This window comes from Pelobates fuscus, chromosome 5 (assembly GCF_036172605.1).
Source record: "Pelobates fuscus isolate aPelFus1 chromosome 5, aPelFus1.pri, whole genome shotgun sequence".
Classification (NCBI taxonomy): domain Eukaryota; kingdom Metazoa; phylum Chordata; class Amphibia; order Anura; family Pelobatidae; genus Pelobates; species Pelobates fuscus.
In genome coordinates, this window is record NC_086321.1 from 32,192,778 (window position 1) to 32,215,301 (window position 22,524).

At 43.8% G+C, this 22,524-nt stretch overlaps 1 protein-coding gene across 1 annotated transcript; it reads right to left on the bottom strand.

The window, feature by feature from the left end:
* Window positions 1–1,926: 1,926 nt before the first annotated feature.
* POLR3G (RNA polymerase III subunit G) lies at window positions 1,927–21,991 on the bottom strand. The gene is made up of 7 exons (XM_063456753.1): window positions 21,875–21,991; window positions 20,609–20,738; window positions 7,609–7,677; window positions 7,465–7,524; window positions 6,129–6,187; window positions 3,101–3,217; window positions 1,927–2,010 (listed from the first exon to the last, which is right to left on the bottom strand). Exons 1-7 carry the CDS (start codon window positions 21,989–21,991, stop codon window positions 1,927–1,929), a joined length of 636 nt encoding a protein of 211 aa, XP_063312823.1.
* Between the last annotated feature and the right edge of the window lie 533 nt (window positions 21,992–22,524).

Genomic DNA, 22,524 nt, shown 5'->3' on the forward strand with positions numbered 1-22,524 from the left:
ATTAGGGTAATTAGTGTAAACGCGCGTTTTCAACCCTAAAGTAATTTGGGCTACTTTCATTTAAACATTTTTAAATAGGTGGGTGTAGCGTCATATCAGTGCGTATGCCCCCTAGCCTGTATCTGCGTGTGTGCGCGCATGTATCGTAGGCCGAATGTCGGGACACGGCCTTGGAGGAGACCTGACTGAGGCAAGAAGACCAGAGCATTGCGGGCTGAATGGAGGTATGACACTCCCCAGCTCAGAGCTTGTGCAAGAGAATAGACCACTCAAATGCTTTTCATTTAGAGGGACACGGTGACGTTGGAATCCAGTGAGTGGAGCTTTGACTGACACTGTGTTCCAGGCAAGTTTATACTTTATTTCATAGGGTATGAAGGGGAACACCTAATAAATAATGCCCAATAGGAAATGGCTCAAAAAACCCAGGTCGCCATGGCGACTTGAAATTTTTCCCTGGTGCCTGGAATTTGAAGCCCTTTAGCTAAAGGCAGGATAGGGCCGGTCGGTCGGCTCAGTGAGCGTGCAGGCAGCCACCCTGGGTTGCATACAGGCTACCGCCCTGGGGATCTTGGAGGTGGCAGCCCTGGGCTGCGTGGAGGCAGTAGACTGGGGCAGCGCGCAAGGGAGCAGTAATCTTCCTGTAGCTCCTGTCTGCTCCCTCGCTCTGTATAGTGATGCCAGGATATGACATCATTCCGGCCCTGGCAGCACTACAGAGAGCAAGTAGATTACTGTTCCCTCGCACTCAGGATGAGCGAGCAGCCCCATTGGACCCCACGGAAAGTCCACTTAGCTCTCCCAGGAAAGCAATGGAAAGATATTGCACATGTTGCCCACCCTCAGGGTCCCACTCCCGTGGCGCTGAAGGGGGAGGAAGGGGTTAATCCCTTACCTTTTTTCTAGCAAAGGGCTTCCCCGGCGCTGGGACTCTCCTCCCTCTTCTTTTGTCATTGGCTGAATACACATGCGCGGCAAGAGCCACACGCGCATTCAGCTAGTCTCATAGGAAAGCATTCTCACTGCTTTCCTATGGACGCTGGCGTCTTCTCACTGTGAAAATCATAGTGAGAAGCGCGGAAGCGCCTCTAGCGGCTGTCACTGAGACAGCCACTAGAGGCTGGATTAACCCTAAAGTAAACATAGCAGTTTCTCTGAAACTGCTATGTTTACTGCAAAAAGGGTTAAACCTAACTGGACCTGGGGCCCAGACCACTTCATTAAGCTGAAGTGGTCTGGGGGCCTATAGTGGTCCTTTAAGCAAATATATATATATACACATAACTGATATGCGGTCGGTGAATTGTTTTAACGAAGTGGGAGTTGAGGAATATCGAGGAGGAGGTTGAGGGATTGGGGTGTCACCCAGCGCACAAACCCCAATTCCCTATTTCTCTCTTCTATCAATACCGTAAATATTCAGAGTTCTGACCCATTGAGCTGTGTAGTCTATTCCTCCACGTGGATATGCCGAAGTAGAGCCCCTCTTTAAGCAGTAAGTTTCGCAATTAGCGTGTTCATTTCCTACATTAAAATTAGAACAGAACCAACCAATATTAGGGTTCATATCCCAATAGTGGGCTTTTAACAGGTTCCCTACATTCGTGCCTATGACCCATAGCCGTATATTGTTCACCTGATTATAATTTAATTATTTCATCATAATTTACTTATATAAGAAAAACATCTTCAATCAAAACAAGAAAATAAAATAGATATTCCTGCATGTGCTGCAAATCACATGTAGCTGATGTGATCTTAGCCAATCATGTGCCTCTCATTCTGGGGTTATCTTATAAACACTAAGATCAAAAAATGAAAAACACGCAAAGGTTTTTAAATACAAAAATATGCACATTAAGGTTTTAACACGAATACTAAACAAATTCAGGTTTCACAATGTGGCACTCTTTGATCTTTAAACATTTAGTAAGTTGCTTCATCCATATTGTCATCACTTCCACCAAAGTCATCTCCATCTTCAAAATAGGAGGCGATGTAATCATTTTCCTACAACAGATACAAACAATGTAATAAAAGTAACATTTCCTGACAATAGTTAATGTGCTCGAAACAATGGGAATTTGTAGCATATGCATGGACAGTTCCTGACAATGGTTCAGGCAACACTGCAGCTTTCCTTTGCACAGTTAACTCTAATGTGAAGGCTATGACACCGTGTAAGATGACACACATTGAATATTTTATGAGCTAAAAGCAATCCATCCACTTTTGGAAATATTGATCAGACAAGCGAATGCCTTCTGGTGATCATGCGGTGCCAGTTTAAAGCCTGCCTTTTGTAGAAATGCCTTTCTTGATACTACTTAAATGGACACCATAGTCACTAAAACAATTTCATCTCTGTGAATTAGTTACAGCTGCTTGGGTCACCTGGCAATGTTTCTTCAGTCAGTGGTAAGCCATTTTCCAGCAGTTTAACACTAAATATAGGTCCCTGGCCACCCACAGCCTGGACCCTACTGGAGGTATGGCTAAGGCAGAGATTACACAGACATTACCCACATTACAATTATTCACATGGCAACATTGGCTCCACAAATAATGGTGTGATGTGCAGATAAATGCAATACAAGTCCCTACGTCCTCCAGACAGTGCATACGTCATCATACAGATGGTTTTATTTATGAAAATAACAAAAAACTAAGCTATGCATCAAGCTGATTGAAACAACAATGCAGTGTTTTCATGGATTATCAATGAAACTGCTATTGATAATTAACATATCTCGTACCTTTATTAGATTCATATATTTAATTTTTTTTTACAAAAATCCAGACGTTACCAGTGCCAGTCACATTCCATTTTGGACAAGATACATCAGACACCAAATAAGAGATGTTATGGAAGTATGCTTAACGTCTGTCATACGAAATGGTACTTACTGATCAGCAACATGTACTTGTGAGGTCTGGATTGTTGGTAAAGGAAAACAAAGAAAGTGTATATGGATCTCATAAATGGAAGTTTTATCTGCACTTCTGATGTGATCATTGAATGGAGATCAGTCTGCTAAATATCTACTTTTTCTCAATTAGCCTGGAGCATCCTTTAAAGAAATACATTATTCAGAATTACCTCTTCCTGTTCCTCCTCATCCTCAACCTCAATCTCTGCCTCTTCCTCCTCTTCACCCTCTTTTTTCTCCTCTCCTTCCTCATCTGATTTTTCGTCATCACCCTTTTTCTCCAGATCCTAGTGTTAAAAGAATGAAATAGTCTTAAACATTCAGCTTGATCCTTTACCATCGGAACTTACTTTGCACCATAACATAATGAACATACACTGCTCAAAAAAATAAAGGGAACACAAAAATAACACATCCTAGATCTGAATGAATTAAATATTCTTCTGAAATACTTTGTTCTTTACATAGTTGAATGTGCTGACAACAAAATCACACAAAAATTAAAAAATGGAAATCAAATTTTTCAACCCATGGAGGTCTGGATTTGGAGTCACACTCAAAATGAAAGTGGAAAAACAAACTACAGGCTGATCCAACTTTGATGTAATGTCCTTAAAACAAGTCAAAATGAGGCTCAGTAGTGTGTGTGGCCTCCACGTGCCTGTATGACCCCCCTACAAAGCCTGTGCATGCTCCTGATGAGGTGGCGGATGGTCTCCTGAGGGATCTCCTCCCAGACCTGGACTAAAGCATCTGCCAACTCCTGGACAGTGGTGCAATGTGACGGTGGATGGAGCGAGACATGATGTCCCAGATGTGCTCAATTGGATTCAGGTCTGGGGAACGGGCGGGCCAGTCCATAGCATCAATGCCTTCGTCTTGCAGGAACTGCTGACACACTCCAGCCACATGAGGTCTAGCATTGTCTTGCATTAGGAGGAACCCAGGGCCAACTGCACCAGCATTTGGTCTCACAAGGGGTCTGAGGATCTCATCTCGGTACCTAATGGCAGTCAGGCTACCTCTGGCGAGCACATGGAGGGCTGTGCGGCCCCCAAAGAAATGCCACCCCACACCATTACTGACCCACTGCCAAACCGGTCATGCTGGAGGATGTTGCAGGCAGCAGAACATTCTCCACGGCGTCTCCAGACTCTGTCATGTCTGTCACATGTGCTCAGTGTGAACCTGCTTTCATCTGTGAAGAGAACAGGGTGCCAGTGGCAAATGCCAAACGTCCTGCACGGTGTTGGGCTGTAAGCATAACCCCCACCTGTGGACGTCGGGCCTTTTTACCACCCTCATGGAGTCTGTTTCTGACCGTTTGAGCAGACACATGCACATTTGTGGCCTGCTGGAGGTCATTTTGCAGGGCTCTGGCAGTGCTCCTCCTGTTCCTCCTTGCACAAAGGCGGAAGTAGCGGTCCTGCTGCTGGGTTGTTGCCCTCCTACGGCCTCCTCCACGTCTCCTAATGTACTGGCCTGTCTCCTGGTAGCACCTCCATGCTCTGGACACTACGCTGACAGACACAGCAAACCTTCTTGCCACAGCTCGCATTGATGTGCCATCCTGGATGAGCTGCATTACCTGAGCCACTTGTGTGGGTTGTAGACTCCGTCTCATGCTACCACTAGAGTGAAAGCACCGCCAGCATTCAAAAGTGACCAAAACATCAGCCAGAAAGCATAGGAACTGAGAAGTGGTCTGTGGTCACCACCTGCAGAACCACTCCTTTATTGGGGGTGTCTTGCTAGTTGCCTATAATTTCCACCTGTTGTCTATCCCATTTGCACAACAGCATGTGAAATTGATTGTCACTCAGTGTTGCTTCCTAAGTGGACAGTTTGATTTCACAGAAGTGTGATTGACTTGGAGTTACATTGTGTTGTTTAAGTGTTCCCTTTATTTTTTTGAGCAGTGTAGTTGTATATCACTGAAAAAAAAACAAGTGGGAAGATAATACTGTATAAAGAAAATCTTGGACAGTCACTAGGGGGTAATCCTGAGGGGAAAATAGTAAATTGGAAGAGGGAGATCATGATCTGTCCCAATGATGCAAGTAATATAATAGGAATCAAGAATTTAGACACCAGTGTTTCTATATTACTCGCAGTGGTCTCGGTTTGATTATTTTTTCCACTGGGTTAAGCTTATCATATATAGCATTCCTTTAGCTAATTGTTTGCCAATTCCCTTGTCCCCGAGTTTTAGGTTAATCGTACTTTTTAATCTTATCCAATAAAGGTTCATTTTTAATTCTTGATTCCCATTATAATACTTGCATCATTGGGACAGATCACGCTCTCTCTCTTCCACTTTAAGAGTTGTAGATCAGGCAACCAGCAGTATGGAGTTCAGTGAAGCATTGACTGTATAGCTAATCGGCTCAATTCTAGGAATCCCAGCTTCTGATTGGCTGACACAGCAACCATTTCCTTCATGGATGAATTTAAACTGGCAGCCCATCCTCTGATAGTTACCGCTATACTTACAGTCGTTTGACAAGTTGTTACATAGTTATATAGGCTGAAAAGAGACGTATCTATCAAGTTAAGTCTCTCACACATCTGTTTTTGCTGTTGATCCAAAAGAAGGCAAAAAACCCCAAAAAACACCCAGTTTGAAGCACTTCCAATTTTGCAATAAACTAGGAAAAAGATTCCTTCTTGACCCCAGAATGGCAGTCAGATTTATCCTTGGATTAAGAAGCTATTCTTCCAGTCTACGCATGACCTCATGGGCTTTAATGATAATGGCACTTAGACTGCTCTTTAATGTGTACCGGACATAATAAAAAAATAAATATAAAATAATCAAAAGTGATTAGTCAGCAGTAATGTGTGTAATTTTTATTTTGTTTTAGGCACAGCACATACAAATAACTTTCAGTTGGCCCTAAACATGTATTTATTTACAAGTCCTAAACATGTATTTATTTTCTCTCTGCTAATACTGGATTATTTCGGATGCTTCTCTATTGTAAATCTAAGCTGACTTCATAGCTAGAGAACTTTGGTCTGTGCATCCAAGAACACACATAGCTGATGACACCAAGCCTGGAAAAGACTAGCTTGGCACACAAACACAGCATCTACATCAAGATGTTTCAAGACTGGAGGAGAGAAGGAGCAGATGGGCCGGCACAATTTAAGAAGTTGTTTAAAATTGAATATGCAGCTAGGAATATGAAAGACTACCTCTATTTTTTTCAGGACATCTTCCTTGCTGATGGGTTTAATAACTTTTATCTTTTTAGCTTAATGGAAGAAAAAAAAATCAAAGTGAATAAACAATAAGATAAAATAACCTCTTACAAATTAACACCACATAATGCTTTATATGCTTGTAGTATACACTGATCTGCCACAACATTAAAACCACCTGCCTAATATTGTGTAGGTCCCCCTCGTGCTGCCAAAAAGCTCAGATGCTTCAAGGCATGGACTCCACAAGACCTCTGAACATGTCCTGTGGTATCTGCCACCAAGACATTATCAGCATATCCTTTAAGTCCTGCAAGTTTTTGATGTGTGGCCTTCATTGATCGGATTTGATGTTCCAGCACTCCTCACACATGCTCATTTAGATTGAAATCTGGGGAATTTGGAGATCAAGGCAACACCTTGAATGCTTTGTCATGTTCTTCAAACGATTCCTGAACAAGTTTTGCAGTGTAGCAAAGTGCATTATTCTGCTGAAAGTGCCCACTGCCATCAGGGAACACTACTGCCATAAAGGGGTGTAAGTTGTCTGCAACAATCTCTAGCTAGGAGGTACATGTCAAAGTAACATCTACATGAATGCCAGGACCCAAGGATTCCCAACAGAACATTGCCCAGAGCATAACACTGAATCGCCTGGCATCTCTTTGCTTGGTAAACAACAAACATGCACCCGGCCATCCACCTTATCTAAAAGAAAAAGTTATTCATTAGACCAGGCAACCTTCCATTGCTGCATCGTCCAGGTGTGACTCTCACATCCCCATTGAAGGAACTTCAGTGGCGGACACGGGTCATCATGGGCAATCTGACCGGTCTGCAGCTATGCAGGCCCATATGCAGAAACTGTGATGCACTGTGTGTTTGAACACATTTCTGTCAAGGCCAGCTTTAAGTTTTTCAGAGATTTGAGCAACAGGGGCTCTTCTGTGTGATCGGCCCAAACAAGCTAGCCTTCACTTCCATCATGCATCAATGAGTCTAGGGTGTCCATGACCCTGACACCTGTTCACCAGTTGTCCTTTCTTGAACCACCTTTGGTAGGTACTAACCACTGCATACCCCACAAGACTTGCTATTTTAAAGAAGCTCTGACCAATGTTACTATAAGAGGCAGTCTGAATTATATCACCGTGCAGTTACATGGCTGCCTCAGCCAAATTTTGGCTCAACTCCTTGTCAACCGCATGTTTTGTGTGGTTTCTGGGTTATGTATTTATTTATTTTAGCTCATGCTAGTTCATGTATCACTGCTTTATATAAAATAGTGTTCTGCACTGTAATGTAGATTTGTAATGCAAAGCATAGTTACGTTTCTTTATATTCTTTTTCACTTTCACAGCCTTCATTTCTCTCGGTAGTACTCGCCAATCTGTAAAAATACGAAAGATTTATTTTGAACACGAGAAATGCTAAATTAGTTCATTATTTAAGAAACACGCACGCAAGTAATTACCTGGAGTCCATTCCTTACTTAATTTTTCTTCTGCTTCGATATGGTACTTTGTACGATATTTTTCTACACCTAGAGCAAGATAAAAATTTATATTTGAACAAATAAAAGATATACATTGTCACAAAGTGCTCATCGGGCCTTTATGTATGACCGGTCATATAGAATGCAACATGAGTTTGTTGCAGAAATGTGGGTGTCAGGCAATAATAATAGTGCAATGAAAATTACACCATGTAAAAGCTGAGATGATGTGTTTACCGATAACTTCCCTGAGCAACCAAAGTCTGAATGCGTTAGTGGATATTATTCCCTTTTAAAACACCTAATAATTCACAGGATTTATGAATATGTCAACTTGAGTTCCATAGTACTTTCTCCATCTTATCCTTTATTGTTAATAAAAACCAATGCCTATATTGAATTATTTTACTTCCTTCTAACCTTTTAACCGCACTGCATTTATTTGTAATTACCGTATATCATTATTTTATCAGCTAGCCATGATCAGAGGCGGCTCTCTAATTAGGCGGTTTAGGCGGCCGTCTAAGGCCTCGCGCTGGCTAGTGCCTCGCGGCCGCCTAAACCGCCTGTTGGCAGAGTGTGTCAGGTCCTCGGCCACTGACCGAAAACCTGACACCAGAAGGGGGCCTGGCGGCTTGCCCGGTATGCCGCCAGGTGCGAGGCCCCTCCTGGCTGCCCGGCCACCATCGCAGACACACCGCAGTGTGCAGAGCTGCAGACCATGTGACTAGCGAGAATTGGCCAATCAGAGCGTTGCCGCGGGTTACCACGGCAACGCTCTGAAATCTCGCGAGACTACACGGTCTGCAGCTCTGCGGAGCTGCAGACCGGGAGCAGTGGCCACCGGACCACCAGGGAGCCCACTGGACCACCAGGGAAAGGTAGGCTCTCCCTCCCCATCACCCCCCACCACCCTCAGCCTCACCATCACCCCCCATCCCCCTCACCATCACCCCCCACCCCCTCACCATCACCATCACCCCCATCAGCCTCACCCTCACCATCACCCCCATCACCCCCACCCCCCCTCCCTCTCACATTACCATCACCCCCTCCCTCTCACATTACCATCACCCCCTCCCTCTCACATTACCATCACCCCCCGCTCCCTCTCACATTACCATCACCCCCCGCTCCCTCTCACAATCACCCCCCGCTCCCTCTCACAATCACCCCCCGCTCCCTCTCACAATCACCCCCCGCTCCCTCTCACCACCGCACCCCCTCTCCCTCTCACCATCGCACACCCTCTCACCATTACCCTCCCCTCTCCCTCTCTCCATCACCCCCACACCATCACCCCCCTCTCACAATCACCCCCCCTATACACACAACACACTTCAAGCAGCTACCCCATACACATAGGGTCTCAGACAAAAACGCAAACATGCTCACAGAGACATACATTCACACACACAAGGATACTCTCTGTCAGACACACTCTCAGGCACATACACAGGTAGACAGTGCATCAATGTGTATATGTGACACTTTTTTGTTAGTGGGGCCTAAGGCCTCATAAAGTCTAGAGCCGGCTCTGGCCATGATTGATGCATAGGTAGTCATATTTGACTCTATTCCTATTGAATGTCTCAACCAGTTCTGCTGTCACTCGGAAAACCTTGTTTCTCACAAAGAATAATCCATTGTACACAGATCTTAAGCTCACAGCCAGGAGGACCATCTCTATTAAAGATGAGTAACCATAACTTTTACAGTCAACTGGAACTGCTCGTTTAGAATAAAAAACAAACAGAAAGTAGAATAGAACCTATTGGCAGCTGAAACAAAAGACAATGGCGGCACAATATCTGCATAGATAGTAAACAATGGCATATGTCTTTGCAAAAATGGAGTTTCAAGAACCCACCCCCCCTCAAAAAAAAAAAAAAAGAAACACAAAAACCACAACATCAGATAATGTCCCAAAGTTTAGCCATAGCTGTCCATGTCTTGACTGATCCAGTTAGCATTTTCCTAATTGGGACGCTATTAGTAGAACTTCCCAGAGACTAAAATATCGCTTTCTCCATACACATTATATCCACCACAGAGAGGGGAGAGTATGGTTTGGGATGACAGATGCACACAAGCTTGTACCCATCATTTTCTAGAACAGTTTAAGCAGACATTGAAATTTGTCCATAAGAGAGGCTAAGGCCAGTTCTGTTGCTTTGAGGTCAGTAAAAAGTAAGTATAGTTGGGCCAAAGTCTTCTCCTATATCAGGTCCTACAGCTCCACAGATTGTGAAGACCATGTAGTGGGGAAACATTCCCATATGCTTGCTGCCTTTGTGGGCAACGGTGGTAGGAGGGCAGCCATTTGCATTCTCAGCGGTCTGTTTATCAGGCTCAGAGCCGTAAATGTGGAAGTACGCATATACTTCATAAAAAAAAAAAAATGGAAAAACAAAATCAAAGAAAAAAACAAAAAAGAGAGATGTCTTCTTTTTTCTTTGATTTACATTTTTTATGAAGTATAATGTTTACGCCATTTTTTATTTTCTCGGATCCGGTCTCCGGGGGCTCCCACACACAGACTGCTGTTTGTTTTGTCTTCTTTTTATGTAAGTGCTACTAATTATCCTACTATTCATTTTAATGATGCTGTCATTGATTATTAATTAGATGTTTTTGTTAGGGTTTACATATATGCACTTGCTGATGTGATTTATTATGGCTTGAGAAAGGCCAAATTCCTATGCCTATTTCACTTCTAGAAAGTTCGCAAAAATCGGATGTGTGTGTGCCAGTGTGGTGGAATCTCGGTAAAAATAAATTTAGTAGGCCGAGATTACCACGTGGCATGTGTACGTGCATATGCTGACGTATCGATCAGTTGGTTGCACGAGGCAAGATACGATCAGTAGTGTACGGAGCATGTGCAAGAATACAGGATATAGTATTCCCCCTCCTCCATTGTGCTGGACAAGCCATGCGGTCAAACAGGAAGTTAATTCTTATTTGGGTTGATTGGTTGAGAGAATGTGCGGGTGGAGCTTAATATGGGAGGAGTTATATGCCTATATAAGGAGCCTGCACTATTGTCCGGGGCTCAGAACTTGCTGTATTTTGGTGACATTAGTCCCTCTGAGTCCCGATCGGTGATCCAATAAAGAATCTCTTCCTTCCTGAAGAAACCTGTGTCCATCTCTCTGTGCTTGGCTTCCGTCAGTTTCTCCGGTATCATTTGGTGCATTGGCCGGGAAGCTCATCGTTCAACGGTAGCTGAGAGGCAGAGGCGTGAGACGGTCTATCTTTGCCCACGTTCTCTACGGCTGCACCCCTGAACTTCTGCGTGGACCTCCCTTCGTCTCGGCGCCACTGGTCTGTTGTCCAGGAGATCATCGGCCTCTACGTGAGAAGTGCTGGGGTGTCCCCGTCGATGAGTGTGAACTCAGGTTCAGGAACGAGGAGGTAAGACAACTGCTGTTTTAGACGGCAGGACCCACTAGGGGTATACCGATTGTGCGGTAGGCCCAAAGGGGTTTTTGAATCTGTGTATCTGCCCCCTCTGTCGGAGGGAAGGAGCGAAGGCGCACCGCTCGATCGAACGCTCTTTAGTCAGACCGTTTGATTTGGTTAGTCAGGCGGGGTTCTGGTGTAAATAGCCCTAGCCGGACACCGGTGTCTTGTCTAGACTAGCGTTCTAGGGTGTATATTACGTTCGCTAGGTCGGAGGGACCGGGAGACTAAGCGGCGCCTGTGTAAATTCGGTTCGCTAGTTCTCATCCTATCTGGGCTAAGTGGGAAGGCGTGTAAATTTGGAACCCACTAGACTTTTGATAGTGCGACTAAGAGGCGCCTGTGTAAATTCGGTTCTCTAGCTCGCTATATATGTGGTGATTGGGCAGTGTGGCTAACCAAAACGGGTGTATATAGTTTTAGGTAGTCCATTCAAGGTACTGGCCAATAGTTTAGTTGGGAATTGTAAATGTGTTAACGATTGTTTTAGTAAAGTGTATATCTTGTTAGATAGCGCGAGCTCAGCCGTCTAGCGAGAGTGTTAATAGTGTGTTGCTGTATTATAGTGCACGGTACCATAACCCTGTATATTTACTGACATTGTATATAAGTACTAATCATTGTCGTCAATTGCATGTTTTAACACCATAACCACTAATAATTGTATTGTGACCTTAACTTGTGCTTTGACCTATGCTAACCGTACTGTAACCGCTATTTGTAAAAGACGATGTTACTGGGGTGTGTTATAGACGGGTAATTCGTATATAGAGAATTATAGCGTGGGTGACTGTATAGTTACGCCAAAGGGCATAATATTGATTATATAGTGACTGGTGTAACAGCTGTGTGTGTACGGGAATTCCCTGAGTGTTTATTGTTATTGTGTACGTTTCACTTGGTAACCGTACCACGTGGTGCTGTTGCCAGAGGAAACGGGTGTGACTGTTGAATAGTACGCGTGTATAGTATTCGTTGTCGACGACGTTCCATTGTTAAGTATGGGTGCGTCGCAGTCAACGATTCCGGATCCCTTAGGTTGTATGGTGAAGAATTTTAAAAAGGGATTCAAAACTTGTGATTTTGGGGTTAAGATGTCTCCTGTGCGTTTAGTTACTTTGTGTACTAGAGAGTGGCCTACTTTGGTTGCGGCATGGCCGCCACGTGGCAGTTTGGATCTAACTCTGGTACAGCGCTTACACGTGGCTGTATCAGGTAGGCCTGAACTTTACGGCCAGTTTCCTTATATTGACTGTTGGAGACAGGCCGTAAATGACTCGCCAAAATGGCTCCAGACATGCCACGAGGAGCAGTGTCGCCTCATGGTAGCTAGGACTTGTTCGTCCACTAGGACTGGTGTTAGGCCCATTTTGGACACGCCCCCTGAGTCCGAGATCCCTTTGCCGCCCCCTTACTTTCCGTTAAGAAGAAGTGACGCAAACGCAGGAAGTCCTGCACCCCTCCCCTCATTACCCTCATCCACTTCCGCTTCCTCCTCCAGTACAGGATCCACCCCCCCTCGTACTAAATCTCCCCTTCCGGAACCAGAACCCACCCCCATTAAAAACGAATATCCTGATTTGGCGCCACTTCAGACTTCCGGTCAAGCTTCATCTAGCTCGGCTCGAAGTGTTTTATTTACGACCTTTTCCCAAAACCAACCTCCCACATCCCCATACCCTATCTCTCCCCGACCGGAACCCATGACTGACGCCTCTCTACGTAGCCCCATCCAAACCCGACAGTTGACTGGTGCCCAACAATTAAAGCACTATCAGATGCCTCTTCGCCTAAATCCCGGGTCAGCTTATATCGATGCCGCAGGTCAAATGGCACACGCTGACCCAGTCTTCGTATATGTCCCATTTACCACTACCGACCTTTTAAACTGGAAGACCCATAATTCCTCGTATACTGAGAAACCACAAGCCATGACTGATCTGTTCACCTCAATAGTACAGACGCATAATCCGACATGGGCTGATTGCCAGCAGTTATTAATGACTTTATTTAACAATGAGGAAAGGACAAGAATAAATCAAGCAGCCATTAAAGCACTAGAGGATAGAGCCCGTGCTTTGAACCAAGCTAATCCAGCAGCATGGGCCGCAACACATTATCCCAACACTGATCCCGATTGGAACGTAAATGGTGCTGATATGGTTCAACTCAGAGCCTATAGAGACGCTATAATTGCTGGCATGAAAGCAGGAGGAAAGAAAGCCATTAACATGTCGAAGACAGTTGAGGTGATTCAGAAAAGCGATGAAGCGCCCAGTGTCTTTTATGACCGATTATTGGAGGCATACCGCTTGTATACCCCCTTTAATCCGGAAGACGCAGACAATTCCCGAATGGTTAACTCCGCCTTTGTCAGCCAAGCATACGGAGATATTAAGCGCAAGCTACAAAAGTTAGAAGGGTTTGCAGGTATGTCCATCACCCAACTAATGGAGGTAGCAAATAAGGTCTATATGAACAGGGATACAGAAAGTAAGAAAGAGGAAGAGCGCAAGATGCGTAAAAAGGCTGATATGCTAGCGGTAGCGATCGCAGGCGTAGATAAACGGGGCCCAGATAGAGGCAATAATAGATGGAGTAGGGAGCCTTTGAGTAGGGATCAGTGCGCGTATTGCAGGGAAGAAGGGCATTGGAGGAACGAATGTCCGCAAAGAGAGCAGTACGAGAGAGACCAACCCAGGGCAGGCTACGGAAACTTTAGAGGCAGAGCGAGAGGTAGAGGAGGCCCCGGAGGGAGTAATGGTTATAGAGGGAGTAATGGGAACAGAGGAAGTGTTAGGGAAGACAGGTATATTCCAGCAGCGCAAAGGTCCCGCGATAGAGAAGGTAGGGACTTCGTAGGATTGGCTGACACGGTCATGGAGGACTATTGATACCGACCGGGCTCCATCCCCCTTGGTCGAGCGGAGCCTATGGTCGATGTATCAATAGGGGGAAAAAGGAGTGCGTTCATGATCGACACTGGTGCTGAACATTCAGTGGTGACTAATCTAGTTGCTCCTCCATCTGGAAGGACTATTACTGTGATAGGAGCAACTGGAAGAAGTGCTGAAAGACCGGTTCTTAAAAGTCGACTCTGTACATTGGGAGGCCACGTAGTAAAACACCAATTCCTTTATATGCCTGAATGTCCAGTCCAATTGCTGGGACGTGATATGCTATCAAAATTACAAGCGCAGATTACGTTCCTACCAAATGGAACAACATCTTTAAAGTTTAATGGACCTTCAGGTATTATGACTTTATCCGTACCAAAGGAAGAAGAGTGGCGACTTTATACAGTGTTGACTAGCCAAAACCCTAGGAGTGATGAGACATTATTTAACATACCAGGAGTTTGGGCAGAGAACAACCCACCAGGACTGGCCCGCAATATTCCACCTATAAAAATTGAACTGAAACTTGGGGTTTATCCAGTGAGCCTAAGACAATACCACATCCCACAGAAGGCTAAGAAGAACATCCAATCCTATCTGGATAAGTTCATACGGTATGGTATCCTAAAATTCTGTACTTCCCCCTGGAACACCCCATTGCTGCCTGTTCAAAAGCCCGGTACAGATGAGTATCGACCTGTGCAGGACTTGAGAGCAGTCAATGATGCGGTTGTTAGTATACATCCAGTTGTACCCAATCCATATAACCTGCTTGCTTTAATTCCGGGCGGGGCTACTTACTTCACAGTCTTAGATCTCAAAGATGCCTTCTTTTGCCTTCGAATTGCCGCAGAAAGTCAATGTATTTTCGCTTTCCAATGGGAGAACGCTGTAACGGGCTCAAAACGCCAGATGACTTGGACAAGACTGCCCCAAGGGTTTAAAAATTCACCTACCCTATTTGGTTCAGCTCTAAGTCAAGATTTACTGGTTTTCGAGTCTATCCCAGGAGAATGTGTATTGTTACAATATGTAGATGACTTGTTGATAGCAGCAGTTACAAAAGAAAAATGTCAGCAAGCAACGCACGATCTACTACATATTCTCTGGAAGGCAGGATACAAGGTGTCTAGAAAGAAGGCTCAGTTGTGTTTGCCAACTGTCAAGTATCTGGGATTCCATATCTCTGAAGGTCAAAGGATTATGGGGCCAGAGAGAAAAGAAGCTGTCTGCCAAATACCAATACCCAAGAATAGAAGACAAGTGCGAGAATTCTTGGGGGCAGCAGGCTTCTGTAGGATATGGATTCCCAGCTATGCGATACTAGCAAAACCTCTGTACGCAGCCATCAAAGGTACAGAGCACGATCCCTTCTTATGGACCCAAGAACAGCAAACGGCATTTGAAGATGTGAAGAAGGCTTTGATGAGTGCCCCAGCATTAGGTCTACCTGATCACACACGACCATTCTACTTATATGTACACGAGCAAAGAAGAATGGCTGTGGGAGTATTGACACAGTACTTGGGATCATGGCAAAGACCTGTTGCCTACATGTCTAAGCAACTGGATGCAGTGGCCAGCGGACTTCCACCTTGTCTAAGAGCCGTAGCTGCAGCCGCCCTGCTAGTAGCTGAAGCCGATAAACTCACTCTGGGTCAAGAACTTTATGTACGAGTCCCACATGCAGTACAGACGTTGTTGGATTACAAAGGAAATCATTGGTTTAGTAACAGCCGTATGACCAAGTATCAAGCAATGTTGTGTGAAAACCCAAGAGTGCATTTAGAGACTGTAAACACCTTAAATCCAGCTACCCTTTTGCCACAACCTACTGAAAGTCAACATGATTGTTTGGAAGTAATGGATGAAGTATTCTCAAGTAGACCAGATCTTCGTGATTTTCCCATCCAGAACCCCGATGTTCAATATTATACCGACGGCAGTAGTTATGTGAAAGAAGGGATTCGCTATGCAGGATATGCAGTAACAACAATAGACAAGGTGATAGAAGCTCGGCCACTGGCGAAAGGAACATCAGCACAAAAGGCAGAATTGATAGCACTAACACGAGCGTTACAGTTGGCTGAAGGTTTAAGAGTAAATATCTATACGGACTCTAAGTATGCGTTCTTAACCACTCATGCCCACGGAGCTTTGTATAAAGAAAGAGGACTACTGAATTCAGAAGGCAAAGAAATCAAATACGCAGCTGAAATCCTACAACTATTGGAAGCAGTGTGGGAGCCGAAAGAAGTCGGTATTATACATTGTCGAGCGCATCTGAGAGGAGATGGTGATGTAACCAAAGGAAATCGGATGGCAGATAGTGCAGCTAAGCGTGCTGCTGAATCAGGAAGACAGGAGTATGTGGGGCATATAGCTGCTCTAATACCAACCCCACTGTCTCAATGGACTCCAGTTTATACAGCTCAAGAAGAGGAGTGGTTAAAGACTGAACCGGGAAAGTATCTGGAGAACAAGTGGTATCAGCTAGAAGATGGAAGAATAGTCATACCAGCATCACTAGCAGTAGAAATTGTCCAAAATTATCATAACGGGACACATTCTGGGAGAGACAGTACTGAAGAATCTCTCAGGAAACATTTCTACATACCAAGATTGTCCAACTTGACTCAGGCCATTGTACGCAGATGTGTAACGTGTGCTAAGAATAATGCAAGACAAGGACCAGTAAAGCCACCAGGAGTCCAGTTTATGGGGGGACTCCCCATGTCCGATCTACAAATAGACTTTACAGTGATGCCTAAATCGGGTGGACATCGTTACCTGCTGGTAATTGTGTGCACCTATTCAGGCTGGGTAGAAGCATGTCCTACTCGTACAGAGAAAGCAGGAGAAGTTGTGAGATTCCTGCTACGAGAAATAATACCCCGATATGGACTACCCTGTTCTATAGGATCGGACAATGGTCCAGCTTTTGTTCACCAGTGCCTACAACAACTGACTCATATGCTTGGTATAAAGTGGAGGCTTCATACTGCATATAGACCCCAGAGTTCTGGTAAGGTAGAGAGAATGAATAGAACTATTAAGAACCAGTTGGCTAAAATGTGTCAGGAAACCCAACTTAAGTGGAACGTTCTCTTACCTATAGCTCTATTGCGAATCCGCAGTACCCCTACCAGAAGGATGGGCCTCTCTCCTTTTGAAATTATGTATGGGCGACCACCTCCCGTACTTGGTAACTTAAGGGGGGATTTGAGTCAGTTGGGAGAAGGAATTACCCGGCAGCAGGTTGTAGAGTTGGGTAAGACTATGGAGGAGGTACAGAAATGGGTACAAGATAGATTACCTGTGAATATTTATCCCCCTGTTCATAGTTATCATCCAGGAGACCAAGTGTGGATTAAAGAGTGGAATAATGTACCGTTAGGGCCCAAGTGGAGAGGTCCTTATGTTGTTCTTTTGTCTACCCCTACAGCGATAAAAGTAGCAGAAGTGACTCCGTGGATACATCACTCCAGGGTTAAGCCAGCAGCAGTCGATTCTTGGCAAGTTACAGCAGATCCAGAGAATCCCTGCAAGATCCGGTTGAAACGCACTACTCAGTTGGAGTAACGAGGAATTATTGTGGATTACAAATTTTATTGTTACAGGTGTGAGTGAGAAGGCCATAATAAAGCCTGTCCTCTTTCCAACACATAGTGTATAAGCCAGGAAAGTCTCAAAGGGACACCTGTGAAGACGAGCAGAACTCCATTCCCTGCAGCCCTCACATCCTGGAAGCTGAGGTTCCATCGCACGGACGAAGACTGAGGATGACGGCGAAAGATGTGCTTTTGATTGTGTTTATTTATATGTGTTTTTATATTCAGGAAGGTAGAGGTACCGACACTCCTAGCTGTGAGGTATGCATTAAGACTACGAGAACAGGTAACCATATTTCCCAAACCCTAATTTGGCATTCACAATACGAGTGTAAAGGAGAGGTATCAAGATGTAGATACCTAAATATAGACTATAGTGTGTGCCATTTAGGAGTAGGAGAACCTAAGTGCTTCAGTCCAGAGTATCAACCTCGTACAATTTGGTTGACTCTCAGGAATGGAGATCCTCAGGGGACCCTAATTAATAAGACGGTGTTAGAATCCGTACATTCTTCGGGTGTTCTGCTATTTGATGCGTGTAAAGCAATATCGAGTGGTAGAAAACCGTGGAATGTATGTGGGGATCTTAGATGGGAGAGGACGTATGGGTCTAATGATAAATATATTTGTCCCAGTAGTAAAAATAAATATGTAAGTCCTAGATGCCCAAATAAAGACTATAACTTTTGCCCATATTGGTCTTGTGTGGGGTGGGCGACTTGGGGACAGACAGTAGATAAAGACATGATAGTGACTAAGTTGCCGACTAGCCCTTATTGTAAGTCTATGGAATGCAACCCAGTCCATATACTTATTAATAACCCCGACAAGTTCCTAGATAAGTATGGAAATTTATTTGGGTTTCAGATATACGGGACGGGTTTAGATCCTGGGACATTATTGTTTATAGGAATAGAGACTGATACGGTATCCTCCCAGACTCATCAAGTATACCATTCCTTTTATGAAGAGATGAGTATAGATAATAAGATCCCCCATAACGCTAAAAACCTGTTCATAGACCTAGCTGAAAGTATTGCCGGTAGTCTTAATGTTACCAACTGCTATGTGTGTGGAGGTACTAACATGGGAGACCAATGGCCTTGGGAAGCAAAGGAGGTAATGTCCGGTTCTGAGGCAGTTGACCAACTAATATCTACACAAGCCGATTATCATATGAGTGTTAGAGGTAAATCTGAGTGGAGATTAAAGACCTCCATCATAGGTTATGTTTGCATAGCAAGGAAAGGAATAATGTATAATACTTCTGTAGGAGAATTAACTTGTCTAGGGCAAAAAGCTTATGATGATGATACTAAAAATACAACTTGGTGGTCGGCTTCAAATGTCTCAGAACCATCAAACCCGTTTGCTAGATACGCCAATTTAAAGGATGTGTGGTTTGATCTATCTATCACATCTACCTGGAGAGCCCCAGCAAATTTGTACTGGATCTGTGGTAAGAAAGCCTATTCGGAGCTGCCACAGGACTGGGAAGGGGCATGTGTGTTGGGTATGCTCAAACCATCCTTCTTCTTGTTACCGATTGAAACAGGTGAGACTTTAGGTGTTAAAGTGTATGATGTGAATCATAGGAAGAAAAGGGGACCCATAGAGATAGGCGCCTGGGAAGATAATGAATGGCCTCCCCAGCGTATCATAGATTATTATGGGCCAGCCACGTGGGCTGAGGATGGTACCTTTGGTTATAGAACCCCTATTTATATGCTCAACCGCATTATAAGATTACAGGCGGTGGTTGAGATTATCACAAATGAAACATCACAAGCGCTCAATCTTCTAGCGAAACATAATACCAGGATGAGGACAGCAGTATACCAGAATAGGTTAGCCTTGGATTACCTTTTGGCAGTAGAGGGAGGTGTATGTGGGAAGTTTAACCTAAGCAATTGCTGTCTTCAAATAGATGACGAAGGGCAAGCAATAGCTGAGCTTACTAGCCATATGGTTAAACTAGCGCATGTGCCTACTCAGGTATGGAAAGGGTACAATCCAAGTAGTTGGTTTGGTAGCTGGTATGAGTGGTTTGGAGGGCTTAAGGCAGTGGTAGGTGGAGTCCTACTGATTTTACTGTTGTGTCTACTCCTACCGTGTCTTATACCCCTAGTAGTTAGGTCTGTGCAAAGCCTGATAGGAAGTATAGCAGAGAGGAAGGCTGCTGCACAGATAATGGCGATATATAAATATAAGGCTCTAGATCAGGGAGAACCAATGCAAGAAGATGAATGTTGAAGATTCACATCATAAGATAAGTCTGGTCTGGTTCAAGGTAACTTGCGGTGTAAGCAAAACTAAGGTTATGTGATGCCTCAAGTAATTGTAAAATATCAAGAGGCATCAAAGGGGGGAATGTGGTGGAATCTCGGTAAAAATAAATTTAGTAGGCCGAGATTACCACGTGGCATGTGTACGTGCATATGCTGACGTATCGATCAGTTGGTTGCACGAGGCAAGATACGATCAGTAGTGTACGGAGCATGTGCAAGAATACAGGATATAGTATTCCCCCTCCTCCATTGTGCTGGACAAGCCATGCGGTCAAACAGGAAGTTAATTCTTATTTGGGTTGATTGGTTGAGAGAATGTGCGGGTGGAGCTTAATATGGGAGGAGTTATGTGCCTATATAAGGAGCCTGCACTATTGTCCGGGGCTCAGAACTTGCTGTATTTTGGTGACATTAGTCCCTCTGAGTCCCGATCGGTGATCCAATAAAGAATCTCTTCCTTCCTGAAGAAACCTGTGTCCATCTCTCTGTGCTTGGCTTCCGTCAGTTTCTCCGGTATCACCAGGACATCTTTTTGTTATTTTGATTTACCATTAGGGTTTAGTAGTCTCCATAGTTTTAAAAATCCTTTTTTTTATTGATAAATGCTAATCCGGTTTTATATTCTGGAAATGCTTTTGCAAAGTATAAAGATTTATTTAACATGTAATTTGAAGGTGAATAGACTATTAATGATATTGAAAGTTTTTAAAGTACATACTTGGCTTCGCAATGCCTTCACCAATGTAGTGTGGCCGTCTTTTCATGTTTCCTCGCATTTCTTGCTTTAATGCCAGCATATAATTCATATCATCCCCACTGTGAAGCGGAAAAGGTCTGAACTCTACAGTCTAAAAATAGATTACATAGACTCATCATCCATAAGGTTAATCTAACATTTTGATTTTCCATTATTACCAAAGTTCGGGATCAGATTTAACAGTGTCCATCATCCAAAAAAGGAAGCACATTGTTGTGGTCACATTACCAACAGTCTGTATGCACTATCCCCGGTAACTAAACCAGGCGTGCAAAGCTTGTTGCATCATACCCAAAAAGACATGAGGTTTCAACTAAGTACTGAATTAAGGGTCTGAATACTTAACCCCTTAAGGACCAAACTTCTGGAATAAAAGGGAATCATGACATGTCACACATGTCATGTGTCCTTAAGGGGTTAAAGGACCACTATAGGCACCCAGACCACTTCAGCTTAATGAAGTGGTCTGGGTGCCAGGTCCATCTAGAATTAACCCTTTCTGCTGTAAACAGAGCAGTTTCAGAGAAACTGCTGTGTTTACAAATGGGTTAATCCAGCCTCTAGTGGCTGTCTCATTGACAGCCGCTAGAGGCGCTTCCGCGCTTCTCACTGTGATTTTCACAGTGAGAAGACGCCAGCGTCCATAGGAAAGCATTGAGAATGCTTTTCCTATGGACTGGCTGAATGCGTGCTCGGCTCATGCCGCGCATGCCCATTCAGCCGATGACGGGAAAGAAGGAGAAGATTCCCAAGGGAGCCCAGCGCTGGAAAAAAAGGAAAGGGATTAACCCCTTTCTCACCCTAGAGCCCGGCGGGAGGGGGGCCCAGAGGGTGAGGGGGACCCAAGGACCCTATAGAGCCAGGAAAACGAGTATGTTTTCCTGGCACTATAGTGGTCCTTTAAGTCAATGTGATATTTCATTTTTTTTCTTCTTGATACATTTGCAAAGTTTAAAAAAAAAAAAAAAATCTGTCTTTTGCGGTGTCATTATAGAATATGGAGTGTAGATGCATGAAAAAACAAACAAACAATAGTTTAAACAAATGTAGCATAAGGCTCCAACATTAAAAATGTGAAAAAAATGAATTTACAAATGATATATATATATACATACACACACATATATACACCCCCCCCCCCCCCCACCCCCCCACCCCCTCATTCTGTTATGCGAACAAATATTTGTGTGTTTCCAAAGACAAAGAAAAATAAACTAATTTGCTTACTGGAAATGTAGCTATAGGTTTTAGCTGACTCTCTGGCAGAGATTCTCCTTTTGAGAAGCCAATTGCTTGAAGATCAAATGTAAAAGATGAACCTCTCCCCCTTCCCCTTCCAGCCATGTCTGAAACATGAAGAATGTAAAGCAGGGCAACTACTACACAAAACACAGTAATGAATCTACTATTTCAATAAAAAAGCAAGGGGTTGCAGCAAGCAATGATGATGTAAATACATGATAATTGGATTGAACGACTAAAAACTTCAATATCACTAGCCAGTGCTAGTATTATGATTTAATTTCTAACACTTGCAGGCACAGAGTTAAATCAGCCATACATACATACATGTGTGATATACGTAGATATTATTAGCCATACATACATACATACTTGTGTGATATACGTAGATATTATTAGCCATATATACATACATATTATTATTAGCCATATATACATACATATTATTATTAGCCATATATACATACATATTATTATTAGCCATATATACATACATGTGTGGTATACGTAGATATTATTAGCCATATATACATACATATTATTAGCCATATTTACATACATGTATGATATACGTAGATATTATTAGGCATATATGCATACATGTGTGATATACATACATAGTATTAGCCATATAT